Raw genomic sequence first — 15,618 nt, 5'->3', positions numbered from 1 at the left:
TTCTGTTAGCCTCTTGAAATAAAACAGGTAGGAAGGACTGTCTTGGAAAGAGAATTGAAATTGCAATGAGTAAATTAACATTCTGTGAGAAAAAGCCTTGTTTTTGTCCTTCCCCTCCTCCACCCCGCTCTGATGAATCATCTTTTCTCATCTCTAATCCTCTTGCTTTGCTCTATAGGAACCTGTATACGCTTCTACTTATTCTCCTGCTCTACCTGCTGCCCATAAATACCTGTCTTTTGTATCTATTAATCAGGTGAGGAAAAGCCTAAATGTATTATGCCTCATTGCAATTTCTGAGTGGCAGGGAGAAACTTATTTCATTTGGGAAAGTAACTCGTTTGCTGCATTTCTGTGTGTGTGTGTGTGTGTGTGTGTATAAATGTAATTACTTCATGTATTTCGGGTCAGTCACCCGGAGGGCATAGCAGCCCACTCCAGTCTCGCCTGGAGAATCCCATGGACAGAGGAGCCTGGCGGGCTATAGTCCGCGGGTCGCCACGAGTCACACGCGACTGAGCACGCACGCGTCACAACCTCGGCTCAGACCTCGAGGGAGACTTATGGTATTAATCCATCTCATAGTCGTGAAACTGGTTGAAGAGGAAAGTTTCCCCTTTAACCTATGTTGTGGGTTTTTTTTTTCTTTTTGACTTTTCATTTTGTATTTTATAGCTGATTAACAATGTTGTGATTGTTTCAGGTGCATAACAGAGTGACTCACCCATACATATGTATGTATCCATTTTCCCCCAAACTCCTCTCCCATTCAAACTACCACATAATCCCATAAGTTAATATTCTAAATTGAGTCAGGAGCCCAGGGTGTTCCTGGCTCCAGTTCAGGAAACAGATTATCTTGCTTACCTTGATCAAGTAGGAGGAGGTGGTGGAAGCACTCGGGGGCGTGGAAGAGACAAGGTGGAAGCCGTGGTCCTGATGCAAGCTGGCTGCTATGGCGCTGTTGTCATGGAAACCACAGTCCTGCTTCCCCACCTTCCACCTTGCTGCAACCCTGTCTGAGCTCGACCAGAAGGGAGTCCTAGCCTGGGCTGAGGAATTCTGTTAGTGCCTAATATGCAATGATGTTTAAAGCTAGATATACTGACAATTGGTTTTTATTCCCCTTGGAATGTCCCTGGGGTCAAAATTGTTAGAAAAAGTGGTGGCATACCCTTTGCCACGACGACCCCCAGGTGCTAGTCAGCCTTCGTCTGTGGGACCTGGCCGGTCACGCCCGTCTTAGGGCCTCTGTCTCATCAGCTCAGGGACCACGCCCAGTCAGGTGGCCTCTCAGGTTGTGACTGTCCTGTCCCTTTAGGACTAGTGGTGACAAACTGGTCTTTGAGGGAGAGGCACAGGGTTTCAGCCAGAGGGAGGGTCTGGAGGGTCCTCCTGCTTCATTTGGCATTTTCATAAATGGAAACGCCCCATTTCTTCTCCCAAAAGAGGGCTTTCTTGCTCTTGCCTTAACTCCTTTCCTCTGAAGTTAGGAGTAAAGGTCTATAGCAACCTAGCCCTGCATAACCAGCCAGTGTCCACTTCAAAAATGAGGATAAACTCTGGAGCGAACCTGCTGTTCCGTCACTAAGGGGCGAAATAAGTTGATGTTAAACTTTATTTTTTTTTCACATTTATTTGTTTATTTGGCTGTCTCAGGTCTTAGTTGCGTCATGCAGGATCTTTCATTGAGGTCCATGGACTCTCACTGTGGCGCACGGACTTCATTGCTCTGCCCACAGATTCCCTTGTGACTTGCGGACTTAGTTACTCCCTGGCTTGTGGGATCTTAGTTCCCCAACTAGAGATCAAACCCACATCCCTGCATTGCAAAGCAAGTTCTTAACCACTAGACCACCAGGGAAGTGATGTCAATGTGAAACTTTAAAAGAAAAGATATAGAATTGAAGTCTTTCCTTTTTACATTCTTTGTTTTTTAACATTCCTTCCCATGATGGTTCATCACAAGGCATTGAATATAGTTCCCTGTGCTAGACAGTAGATCCATGTTGTTTATCTGTCCTATATATACTACTTTATATCTGCTAATCCCACACTCCCAGTCCTTCCCTCCACCACCCTTATTGAAGTCTTTAAATATAAACTACGTACACTTACATCATGGGCTTGGTGGTGGCTCAGCATAAAGGAATCTGGTTGCAGTGCAGGAGCCTCGGGTTTGATCCCTGGGTGGGGAAGATCCCCTGGAGGAGGGCATGGCAACCCACTCCAGTATTCTTGCCTGGGTTTGCAAAGAGTCGGACACAACTGAGCGACTTTCACTTTCATTCTTATCTAGAGAATCCCCTTGACAGAAGTGCCTGGCAACCTACAGTCTATAGTCACAAAGAGCTGGACACGACTGAAGTGACTTGGAACGCACACTCACGCATACTTATATAATACACGTTATATGTATATGTAGTATGCTTTTTTATAGACTTTATTTTTTTAGAGTAGTTTGAGGTTCACAGCAAAATTAAGAAGAAAGTATAGAGATTTCCCTCATACCTCCTTCTTCCCCCTACCCTGCCCACAGCCTCCCCCACTATCAACGTCCCCCACTAGATGGCATATTTGTTTCAGTTGACAAGCTGTTATCCCTCAGTGTCCATAGTTTATAGTTGGGTTCACTCTTGGTACAGTACATGCTAAGAATTTGACAAGTGTGTAATGACACGTATCCATCATTATGGTATTGTACAGAGTCCTTCCACTGCCCTAAAACCCCTCTGTGCGCTGCCTGCTCATCCCTCCCTCTTCTTCTCCTTCCCTCCCAGGAAACTTATCTCTTTTCTATAGTTTTTGTCTTTTCCAGAATGTCCGATAGATGGAATCATACAAGGTGTAGCCTTTTCAGATTGACTTCTTGCATTCAGTTCAGTTCAGTTCAGTCACTCAGTCGTGTCCGACTCTTTGCGACCCCATGAATTGCAGCACGCCAGGCCTCCCTGTCCATCACCATCTCCCGGAGTTCACCCACAATCACGTGCATTGAGTTGGTGATGCCATCCAGCCATCTCATCCTCTGTCGTCCCCTTCTCCTCCTGCCCCCAATCCCTCCCAGCATCAGAGTCTTTTCCAATGAGTCAACTCTTCGCATGAGGTGGCCAAAGTACTGGAGTTTCAGCTTGAGCATCATTCCTTCCAAAGAATGCCCGGGACTGACCTCCTTTAGAATGGACTGGTTGGATCTCCTTGCAGTCCAAGGGACTCTCAAGAGTCTTCTCCAACACCACAGTTCAGAAGCATCAATTCTTCGGCACTCAGCTTTCTTCACAGTCCAACTCTTCACATCCATACATGACTACTGGAAAAACCATAGCCTTGACTAGACGGACCTTTGTTAGCAAAGTAATGTCTCTGCTTTTGAATATGCTATCTAGGTTGGTCATAACTTTTCTTCTAAGGAGTAAGCGTCTTTTAATTTCATGGCTGCAGTCACCGTCTGCAGTGATTTTGGAGCCCCCCAAAAATAAAGTCTGACACTGTTTCCACTATTTCCCCATCTATTTGCCATGAAGTGATGGGACCGGATGCCATGATCTTAGTTTTCTGAGTGCTGAGCTTTAAGCCAACTTTTTCACTCTCCTCTTGCATTCAGTAATATGCATTTAAGGTTCCCCTATGTATTTTCATGCCTTGATGGCTCATTTCTTTTTACCGCTGAATAATAGTCCTTGTCTGGCTGGACCAGTTTATTTATCCATTTGCTTACTGAAAGTCGTCTTGGTTGCTTCCAAGCTTTTGGCAGTTATGAGTAAAGCTGTTATAAACATCCTTTGGAGGTTTTTGCATGGACATAATTTTCCAACTTGTTTGGATATCAGAGAGCATGATTGCTGAATTATATGGTAGGAGTAAGCTTGGTTTTATAAGGAACTACCAAACTACCTTTGAAAGTGGCTGGACCATTTTGCGTTCCTACTAGTAACGAATAAGTGTTCCTGTTGCCCCATATCCTCACCAGCATTTGGTGGCGTCAGTTGTTTGAATTTTGTCCATTCTGATAGTTGTGTAGAAGTGTCTTGATATATTTTCTTCCTCCGCTTGCCTCAGGGCTATAGCAAAATAAAATTTGCCTTTGTTCCCTTCCTTTCATCTTGTTGTTGTTCTCTAGTTGCTAAGTCATACCCAATTCTTTGCAACTGCATGGACTGCCAGGCTCTTCAGTCCATGGGATTCTCCCAGAAAGAATACTGGAGTGGGTTGCCATTTCCTTCTTCAGGGGATCTTCCCAACCCAGGGATCAAACCTGTGTCTCCTGCTTGGCAGGCAGATTCTTTACCACAGACCCCCCTGGGAAGCCCTCCTTTCATCTTAGTTGCTGGTAAATGATGACAAGACCGAATTATGGTCACTTTGAAATGCAAACCTAGCTGAAATCTTTCTCCATGTTTTGTCCAGGCCACTTGAGGCTCTGGGCCCTGGTGATAGATAGAAATCACTTAAGGAGGTGGCAAAGCTAAGTTTCCTTCACAGTGCACAGGGTTTGAAAGGTGACAGCATTTGTGAAAACTGAGAATGCTGATTTGTTGCCGTACTTTATTTCTTTCACTTAACACATGCTTTTATGGTTTCTTCCTGTGATGTAGTTTCACTCAAAGTGAGTAAGATAAAAATTTTCAAGCCAGATCACAATATTTTCTATCTACAAAGCTCTCCGCTTGTAGAAGAATCTTACCCTTCAGTTCAGTTCAGTCGCTCAGTCGTGTCCGACTTTTTGCGACCCCATGAATCGCAGCACGCCAGGCCTCCCTGTCCATCACCAACTCCCGGAGTTCACTCAGACTCACCTCCATCGAGTCAGTGATGCCATCCAGCCATCTCATCCTCGGTCGTCCCCTTCTCCTTCTGCACCCAATCCCTCCCAGCATCAGAGTCTTTTCCAATGAGTCAACTCTTCGCATGAGGTGGCCAAAGTACTGGAGTTTCAGCTTTAGCATCATTCCTTCCAAAGAAATCCCAGGGCTGATCTCCTTCAGAATGGACTGGTTGGATCTCTTTGCAGTCCAAGGGACTCTCAAGAGTCTTCTCCAACACCACAGTTCAAAAGGATCAATTCTTCGGCACTCAGCCTTCTTCACAGTCCAACTCTCGCATCCATACATGAAAAACATAGCCTTGACCAGACGGACCTTAGTCGGCAAAGTAATGTCTCTGCTTTTAAATATGCTATCTAGGTTGGTCATAACTGAACTGAAGGGGAATTAGGAGGATTTTGAGCAACCCAACTAAGTGGCAAAGTTAAGGCAAAAACTTTTATGTTTAGTAATATCATCTAGAGGCACATGAAAAGCATGCTCCCTAACATAGATTGGGCAAACTTCTGGACACTTTAAATCCTGGAATATCTGTGTACCCCAGGGCCCACATCCATCACCTTCTCCCAGGAGCTGCAGGAGAATCTGAAATGGAATTGCTGATTTGGGGACACTGTTTTTCTGAGTCATTAAGCACCCCTCCCACCACACCCAGGGCTCGGGAGATTCTGCTGAGTTCACCATATAAATCGTAAAGTCTGGGTGTTTGGAAAAGAAAACTTTCTTGGCATTTTATATATTTTTAAAAATATTTTAAGGCAAGTGTCATATTGATTTGATTAAAATTCACTCCTGAAACTTCATGTTTTAAGAAAACTTATCCTCTTTTTAAAACTTTGATGAGGTTTTCCTAGGAAGTCCATCTCAGTTTATCAGGGCATGTGATTCAGAGAGTTACTTGGAACCAGGGTCATCTTACCAATCATGAGTAGGAAAGTTAAGGGAAAGGGATTTTGTTTGATAATTTTTTATTTTGATAAAATTTAAAACTTATAGAAATGTTGTCATAATAGCCAGATACTCTAATATATCCTTGAACAGACCCACCAGTTGTTGGCATTTGTCCCCTCCCCACCCCCTCTCATCCCCCATCCCCACTGCCAACATCCCCCTTCACCCTTTTCTCCTGGATTGAATGATGGATTGATTGGTTGGGCTGTTGTAACAGAATACCATAAACTGGGTAACTTATAAACAAGATAAATTTATTTCTCTCAGTTCCAGAGGGCAGGAAGTCCAAGGTCAGCATGCTGGCAGAGTCAGTGTCTGGTGAGGGTCCACCTCCCGGTTCTTAGACCCCTGTCTGCTCACTGTGCCCTCATGCAGCTGAAGGAGGGAGGGAGCTCTCTGGGGCCTCTTTTATCAGGGCACGAATGGCATTCTTGAGGGCTCTAGCCTTGTGACCTAATCACCTTCCAAACCCCACCTCCTAAAGTATCACATTAGGGAGTAGGATTCACTATGTGAACTGGTGGGGAGAGAGCCTTAGACTGTAGCACACTCCCATAACCTCAAGAGGAGGAGATTTTATATTGACACATTGTTTATCTAATCCGTAGACTATATCCCAACTGTGTTCATTTCCCCCCAGTAACATCCGTTTTAGCCACCACTCCATCCCATCAAAGATCCAACCAGGATCATATATTACATTTAGTCACCATGTCTCTTTAGGAGATGGTTTTTAGCCTAGTTTAATTGCCAGTGATCTCAGAATCAGTCCTGACTGTGACTGCTCTGTAGGAGAGCTCTATAAAAGGAAGATATATAGGTTCAGTGATGGAGAAATTTGTGTCCATGGCTTAAGCCGAATCTTACCAGTGCAGACTTGGTTTTTATGTGGCTGGAAAGGAAGGAGAGCCTCCCCGCGCCCCTGCCCCCGCCCCATTACCCTGCATCTCTCCGTCCTCCGGGAGCCTTAAAAAGACTAAGGATGCTGACCTCTGTCATCTTCCTGAGTGAATCTGGAGGTTGTTTCCTATTGGCCTGTTCAGTTCAGTTCAGTCGCTCAGTCATGTCTGACTCTTTGCGACCCCATGAATTGCAGCATGCCAGGCCTCCCTGTCCATCACCAACTCCCGGAGTTCACTCAGATTCACATCCATCGAGTCCGTGATGCCATCCAGCCATCTCATCCTCTGTCGTCCCCTTCTCCTCCTGCCCCCAATCCCTCCCAGCATCAGAGTCTTTTCCAATGAGTCAACTCTTCGCATGAGGTGGCCAAAGTACTGGAGTTTCAGCTTTAGCATCATTCCTTCCAAAGAAATCCCAGGGCTGATCTCCTTGCAGTCCAAAGGACTCTCAAGAGTCTTCTCCAACACCACAGTTCAAAAGGATGAATTCTTCGGCGCTCAGCCTTCTTCACCGTCCAACTCTCACATCCATAAATGACCACAGGAAAAACCATAGCCTTGACTAGGCGGACCTTAGTTGCCAAAGTAATGTCTCTACTTTTGAATATCCTATCTAGGTTGGTCATAACTTTTCTTCTAAGGAGTAAGCATCTTTTAATTTCATGGCTGCAATCACCGTTTGCAGTGATTTTAGAGCCAAAAAAATAAAGTCTGACACTGTTTCCACTGTTTCCCCATCTATTTATTTCCCATGAAGTGATGGGACTGGATGCCATGATCTTCGTTTTCTAAATGTTGAGCTTTAGGCCAACTTTTTCACTCTCCACTTTCACTTTCATCAAGAGGCTTCTTAGTTCCTCTTCACTTTCTGCCATAATGGTGGTGTCATCTGCATATCTGAGGTTATTGATATTTCTCCCAGCAATCTTGATTCCAGCTTGTGTTTCTTCCAGCCCAGCGTTTCTCATGATGTACTCTGCATGTAAGTTAAATAAGCAGGGTGACAATATACAGCCTTGATGTACTCCTTTTCCTATTTGGAACCAGTCTGTTGTTCCATGTCCAGTTCTAACTGCTGCTTCCTGACCTGCATACAGATTTCTCAAGAGGCAGGTCAGGTGGTCTTGTATTCCCATCTCTTTCAGAATTTTCCACAGTTTCTTGTGATCCACACAGTCAAAGGCTTTGGCATAGTCAATAAAGCAGAAATAGATGTTTTTCTGGGACTCTCTTGCTTTTTCCATGATCCAGCGGATATTGGCAATTTGATCTCTGGTTCCTCTGCCTTTTCTAAAACCAGCTTGAACATCAGGAAGTTCACGGTTCACGTATTGCTGAAGCCTAGCTTGGAGAATTTTGAGCATTACTTTACTAGCATGTGAGATGAGTGCAATTGTGCAGTAGTTTGAGCATTCTTTGGCATTGCCTTTCTTTGGAATTGGAATGAAAACTGACCTTTTCCAGTCCTGTGGCCACGGCTGAGTTTTCCAAATTTTCTGGCATATTGAGTGCAGCACTTTCACAGCATCATCTTTCAGGATTTGAAACAGCTCCACTGGAATTCCATCACCTCCACTAGCTTTGTTCGTAGCGATGCTTTCCAAGGCCCACTTGACTTCACATTCCAAGATGTCTGGCTCTAGATGAGTGATCACACCATCATGATTATCTGGGTCGTGAAGATCTTTTTTGTACAGTTCTTCTGTGTATTCTTGCCACCTCTTCTTAATATCTTCTGCTTCTGTTAGGTCTAGACCATTTCTGTCCTTTATCAAGCCCATCTTTGCATGAAATGTTCCCTTGGTATCTCTAATTTTCTTGAAGATATCTCTAGTCTTTGCCATTCTGTTGTTTTCCTCTATTTCTTTGCATTGATTGCTGAAGAAGGCTTTCTTATCTCTTCTTGCTGGAACTCTGGAACTCTGCATTCAGACGCTTATATCTTTCCTTTTCTCCTTTGCTTTTCGCCTCTCTTCATTTCATAGCTATTTGTAAGGCCTCCCCAGACAGCCATTTTGCTTTTTTGCATTTCTTTTCCATGGGGATGGCCTTGATCCCTGTCTCCTGTACAGTGTCACGAACCTCATTCCATAGTTCATCAGGCACTCTATCTATCAGATCTAGGCCCTTAAATCTATTACTCACTTCCACTGTATAATCATAAGGGATTTGATTTAGGACATATCTGAATAGTCTAGCGGTTTTCCCTACTTTCTTCAATTTGAGTCTGAATTTGGCAATAAGGAGTTCATGATCTGAGCCACAGTCAGCTCCTGGTCTTGTTTTTGTTGACTGTATAGAGCTTCTCGATCTTTGGCTGCAAAGAAGGGAAGCTAATTTGCCATAGTGGGATGGACAGCAGTGGAGAATAAAAGTATCACCGAGTCCCCAGGGATGAATTTCCCCGTCAGGGCTCCTTGGTCCTCCCACTGTGTCTGTGAAAAACCTGAGGATCATTTTGATTTATGTTGACTTTTTATCTAAGAAAGAACTCCTTACATGGGAAGAGGAGCTTGGGGAGACCACAGAGTAGTTAAGGAGAGCTCGCCTGTGGTTTGAAAGCAGATGCTCCAGCAGAAAGGGCCTCCTCGGATCTCAGAAGATACTGCGGTTAAAGCGCAAGCACAAACCGGGGTCATCACCATCCTTAGGACCCCTTTGCTAGGAAGGACCTGGAGGCAGAAGCGCTTTCTGCTCTCTGGTGATGCTTTTCTTTCCTTAACATTGGCTCCCGTGGCAGCTTCCCTCCCGACCACCCCCCCAACGCTTCCGACCCACCGCCGCCGCGCCCTGCCCCCGCTCCCTGCCTGGTCATCTCCTCAGGCCACACCTCCGCCTCCTTCCTGCCCATCGCCGTCCTCCTCCGTCTCCTCGAGAATCCTCCAGCTTCTGCCTTTTAGACCAAATAAGACTAAATAATGTCCCCAAGGGCTTAGACACTAAAGAAGCAACTGTCTCCAAAACCCCAATGAGAAACATTTGTAAGCCTTTTCTACATAGAAATGTTACTATACATGTAGGCTATGTCTATAGCACAGTTCAGCCTCAATGTCAGATATTCTGTGACTTACAAGCCATCTTTGTGGGCTTATTTTGGTTGCCTAACTGCCCATATAAAATAGTTGTTGTAGGAAAAAGCACGTGAGTTCCAGAAAACCTTCTAAAAACTTACCTTCCTCCTAATCAACTTTCTCTACTTCATGGTTGACCATGTAGATAAAAATCTATAGTAGGTAAGATTTTCTCAACGAACTGTGCTCTTTGAGCGTGATGAACAAAGATTCCTAGTCAACTGAGTTTAGATAAGTGAAACAGAGAAACTTGAAAACTCTGGAAGATTCTTGGCAAGAAGACAGTCTCTCTCTTCCTGTTTCTTTTTACAAAGCATCATTTTGATATTCTGGTGTTCCAAACAAACAAGTGAAAAACCAAGTTCTAACCTGAAGTTCCAGGGTTGTTAGTGGTGATCTGTAACCCAAGCTGGAAATAGGAAGCCAGACCTATTTCAGGTAGAACAGCTGTGGACATCAGGGGCCAGTGCAAGACTCCTCTTTGCTTTCCAGCTCATGAAATGCTCCATGCTAACGTTCATGCCTCTGAGACTTCCTCTCCTGTTTTCTCCCTGGTATACGCTGCAAACAGCGGGTCACAGAAAGTCGAGAGAGCCAGATGACTATTGAAGAGAGAAAGCATCTCATCACCGTGAGAGAGGACGCCTGGAAGACCAGGGGCAAAGGAGCAGCCAACGACTCTACCCAGTTTACCGTGGCCGGCAGGATGGTGAAGCGAGGTCAGAGTGTGTGTGTGTGAGTGTGTGTGTGTGTGAGTGAGTGTGTGTGTGTGTGTGTGTGTGTGAGTGTGTGTGTGTGAGTGAGTGTGTGTGTGTGTGTGTGTGAGTGTGTGTGTGTGTGTGTGTGTGTGTGTGTGTGTGTGGACCTGTGTGTGGACCTGTGTGTGGACCTGTGTGTGAGCTCCATCACCCACAGAAGGGAGGGTGGCGTAGGATAGCTCACTTTAAAAAACCAAGCCTTGGTCTTTTCTGGTTTTCACTCTTAACTGAAGTTGTGTACACATTTTGTGAGCTACTCCAACTGAAAGTCTTATGACAGCATCGTCTTCAACGTGACACGTGATTCAGTTAGTCACATTTCAGAACCGTCATTTGGAAATGCCCAGGTATCAAAGCAGTTTTGCAGATCTGCTATCAAACTTTTAGTCCTTTCCTGTAATTGCTTGGAAATTATTTCCATTTTCTTGCCATCTGGCAATTAGTTCATTCAAATAAGCCTTTCTCAGTGCAGAAGTTCGTCGTCTTCCATTTAGGGTAATTCCCAGGTCTCTTTTCATCAACCCAGAGTTCCCTGGCTACAAAGCCCTGTTTCCAGAGATGTTTTATTGAATGTCTAAAAGATGTATCCATTTCCAGGAAAGTGAGATTTCCCTGAAGACAGGTCATTTCTCTGCAGCTCAGCTCTTGAAACTGATTTTCAGTGGGAATCCAAAGATTTGTGAAACTGACGAACCCCATGGTTCATCAAGTCGTCAGAGAGCTCTGCAGCTCCACAGCCTGTAGGAAATGGTTAAAATCTGGGGTCCCTTTGTCACGTGCATGCACATACCTTCATTTCCCAAGCTATTGTTTGAGTAAATTTCTCAATTTAGTGATGAAGGTTTTCTCAATCAATAGAATTAACTTATATTGTCATCTGCTTCATAGGTTTGCAGTTTGCTTTTCTCAATACCCTTTGGGATCCTCAGTCATAGATGGAGCCTACATCATTGTAGGCTCAGGATAAGTATCTGCAGAAGGAAAGAAGGGAGGGAAAGGAAACTCTTGAACTGAGATTAACCCAAATATTGGTGGAAGAATCCTTTCTAACAAATTTATTCTTAACTAATATTGGAATTTAGGGAAGCCCTGATATCTCAGTGGTAAAGAATCCGCCTGCCAAGGCAGGAGACAAGGTTCAGTCCCTGGGTTGGGAAGATCCCCTGGAGAAGGAAATGGCAACCCACTCCAGTATTCCTGCCTGGGAAATCCCATGGACAGAGGAGCCTGAGGGGCTACAGTCCATGGAGTCACAAAAGAGACATGACTTAGCGACTAAACAACAACAACAATCTTGGAATTATCAAAGGATGACAGAAGGTAATTTACTCTCAGAATAAGGTGGCATTTGAGGATTTTTGTCACCAAGTCACAGAACTATCTCCTTTGCATGACCCCCATCCCTATGTTAACAAAAGCAGATTCTTCAGGCCCACAACGAGAACTTGAACCATAGCTTAGATCTTCCAGCTTCTAGCCTGGCCTTTTATCCTGATGACCTTTTACTTGGGTTTCATTTTTTTGTCTTTCATCTTAAAAATCATAATGTATCTGAAGCCTGGTCCTTACTACCAGATACCACTGTCCCTGTCCATGGGGATATCAGAGGAAGTAGCCTTGCTCCTCGGAGAAGGCAACAGCACCCCACTCCAGTACTCTTGCCTGGAAAATCCCATGGATGGAGGAGCCTGGTAGGCTGCAGTCCATGGGGTCGCGAAGAATCAGACACGACTGAGCGACTTCACTTTCACTTTTCACTTTCATGCATTGGAGAAGGAAATGGCAACCCAATCCAGTGTTCTTGCCTGGAGAATCCCAGGGACGGGGGTCTATGGGGTCGCACAGAGTCGGACACGACTAAAGTGACTTAGCAGCAGCAGCAGCAGCCCGTATATATTTGCAGGTGATAAAGAATCTGCCTGCAGTGCAGGAGTTGCAGGAGATTCAGGTTTGATCCCTGGTCAGGAAGATCCCTTGAAGGAGGGATGGCAACCCACTCCAGTATTCTTGGCTGGAGAATCCCATGGACAGAGGAACCTGGAGGGCTTCTGTCCATAGGGTCGCAAAGAGTCGGACACGACTGAAGCGACTTAGCAGCAGCAGCAGCCTTGCTCCTAGGCAGTTATGGAGAACAGAATCAGGGACCCTCCTCCTCCCTTAGCGGATGAGTTTCCTTTCACTTGTTCCTGAATAAATCAAGGATCTTGATTTAACAGCTGGTTTGTGGCTCTGCTCGGGAAATGGCTTTGCTGAGCTTTCCATCTAGTGAAACATCGGTGGCCCGCTTCGCTGGTGTTTGTTATCACCTGCACAGTCGTGCGCTTCACTGAGCCGTTGGCTCTTTTGGATTTTCAGTGGTGGAACATCTGATTTACTACACTTGCCAAAGAATGAAACTGTCCCCACACTTCCTGTCTCATCAGATGACAGTGTAGCAGTGAGTGGCCAAGAGGCCTCCGTAGCCTGATTTTCATTCTCTCACCCCAGGAGCTGTTTTCTCCCCTCACCTCATTAGGGCTGTCCCCCTTTTTATATTTGTAGAGTCCACAGATCAGTGAGTACTCCATAGATTTCTGTGGTATTGTAGATTTCTCCTGGAAGGAAGATATTCAGAGTATGCCTTTGAAGAAGAGAGAGCTGAGGGACTTCCCTGGCAGTTCAGTGCTTAGGACTCTGTGCTTCCAGTGCGACGGGGAGGGCACGGGCTTGACTTCTGGTCAGGGAACTAAGATCCTACATGCTGTGCAGTACAGCCAAGGAATTAAATAAATATGATTTTTAAAAGATGTAAAATGTTCTCTAAGACAACAGGTGACTGGTTATTGTCCCTAGAATTCATTGAAAAGAGCTATGGGGAGTGATTTAACAGTGTGAAACTTAAATCTATATGCCTGCCCCCATCACTGCTGCTGAGTTGCTTCAGTTGTGTCCGACTCTGTGCAACCGCATAGACGGCAGCCTACCAGGCTCCTCCATCCCTGGGATCCTCCAGGCAAGAACACTGGAGTGGGTTGCCATTTCCTTTTCCAATGCATGAAAGTGCAAAGTGAAAGTGAAGTCGCTCAGTCATGTCCGATTCTTCGCAACCCCATGGACTGCAGCCTACCAGGCTCCTCCACCCATAGGATTTTCCAGGCAAGAGTACTGGAGTGGGGTGCCATTGCCCCCATCACAGACAAACCCTGTCTCTAGCTGGAAAGAGCGGGTGCACCTTTAAGAGCTCACGGGTGCACCTTTAAGAGCTCACGGGTGCAGCTGCCTCAATGGGCAGCAGGGGGCACCCTAACTGGACAAAGGGCTGGTGTCAAGCCTGTTCATTGGCTTCAGAGTGAATAACCTCTGTGCTAATGTTATGTCCCCATGTCTCTTACACATCCTTTTAGCAGGTAATGAGCTACTGTCCCAGCCTTTGATACCAAATTTTACTTATTTTTAATATCTTTCAAGAAAATTGACTTTCACTCAGATATAAACTCTGCAGATCTTGTAAAGATTTTTTTTTTAACGTTATTGACATCAGTAAGGAAGTATGTGTACATGTTGAGAAGTACTTCTGGAAAGTGTTAGTCGCTCAGTCGTGTCTGACTCTTTGCAGCCCCATGGACTGCAGCCTACTAGGCTCCTCTGTCCATGGGATTCCCCAGGCAAGAATACTGGAGTGGGTAGCCATTCCCTTCTCCACGGGATCTTCCCAACCCAGTGGTTCTCCTGCATTGCAGGCAGACTCTTTAACCATCTGAGCTACCAGAGAAGCTTCTGGAATGTCACCTAAAATTTCAGTTGTAAACTGCATTTCAGTATTTTTCCTTCCAAGTTTTATGGTGTAACAAACATCTTCCTCTCCAACTCACAGAAGGGAGGAGCAGATCCATTCACTTGGCTTTTTTCCTTGTAAGTGATCATGACTTACACATTCTCAGGATGTGGTTCTCAGATGTGGTCGCTCGGATGCAATAACAGCAATGTCATCTAATGGTTTCTCTTTTAATAAAAATGGATACAGAGAATGTTAACATCTCATTTTGTTCTTTGTATGTGTACCAATTACCCCTCTTGCCCCCCTTGCAAATCCCTTCTAAGTTTAGGAAAAAATACTCATCTATGTCTTTTTTCAGTTTTCTGGCCTAATCAGATGCCGTCTTCATGCTGAAATGTTTGCCTTCCCTTTCTATGTGTCTCTTATCATTTTTCTGCTTAGAGAGTCCCCATCCAACTCGAAAGATGCAGGTGAAAGCATGTCCCTAGTTCCTAGCCACACCGAAGACCAGCATGACTTTCCAACATCCGCACATATGTAAACTGTTACTCTTGTGTCTTTCTTACAAAGCCTAGCACTCTCTGGGTAATTGCCTAGTAGATCACACTCTGATGATGCCCCTAAAGGCCAGACTGTCCCCACATTCCCTCAGCCGGAAGGACAACTCCAGGGCTGGGGAACTCGCCGGCCAGCATGACAGCCCAGGTCTCTGTTTCCCCTGGAGAGATGTTACAGAAACAACCAGCCCTCCGCCTTCTTGAGTTCTGCAGCTACAAATCCAGCCAACCACAATAAAAAAAAAAATTTTTTTTTTAATTCTGTAAAATTCCAGAAAAGCAAAACTTGAATTTGCTACACCAACTCTTTACAAAGCATTTACATCATCTTCAGTATTAGGAGTCATGTAGAAATGATTTAGAGCATATGGGACGATGTGTGTAGATTATATGCAAATATGCCATTTAATATAAAGGAATTTTGAGCATCCACGTGGATGTTGGTACCCACAGGAGGTCCTGGGACCAGTCCCTTGTAGATACCGAGGGACAACGGTATGCTTTCTCTTCAGCTACCTCCAGTGCCCGAAAGGCCTTCAGAAGTCAATATTCCCTTTGTTCAAGGACATTTCGATCACCGTCTGCACTCTCTTATCCTATCTGCATGTTAGGGATGTGTCTTCATTGTTCAGTGTGGAATGGCAGACTGACAGCTGCTGCAGGCCTTAGAAACAATAAAACCTTGTCGGTGTGGGCAGTTTTCCTGTAAGTGTGTGTGTCCCATGTCTGTTTGTAAATTCTCTAAATTGTTAGGTCTCTGTTGGGGCTCATGGCGCTCCCTCAGGGTCCTGGGAATTTC

The 15,618-nt window shown here is 45.1% G+C and overlaps 1 protein-coding gene across 5 annotated transcripts in view; it reads left to right on the top strand.

The window, feature by feature from the left end:
• The window catches only part of SVIL (supervillin), a 169,567-nt gene that overhangs the window by 120,160 nt on the left and 33,789 nt on the right, over nt 1-15,618 (top strand). For 4 of the 5 annotated variants that reach the window (XM_052650626.1, XM_052650627.1, XM_052650624.1 and 1 more), the window contains 2 exons: nt 179-256; nt 10,319-10,466. In XM_052650626.1, the coding sequence (XP_052506586.1) occupies nt 179-256; nt 10,319-10,466 (226 nt within the window). The remainder of the gene's footprint in view (nt 1-178; nt 257-10,318; nt 10,467-15,618) is intronic. The other variant, XM_052650625.1, reaches the window with a different exon arrangement.

Source organism: Budorcas taxicolor, chromosome 13 (genome assembly GCF_023091745.1).
Source record: "Budorcas taxicolor isolate Tak-1 chromosome 13, Takin1.1, whole genome shotgun sequence".
Taxonomy (NCBI): domain Eukaryota; kingdom Metazoa; phylum Chordata; class Mammalia; order Artiodactyla; family Bovidae; genus Budorcas; species Budorcas taxicolor.
Note: the sequence above shows the minus strand (reverse complement) of the source record. Positions and strands in the feature narration are given on the sequence as shown.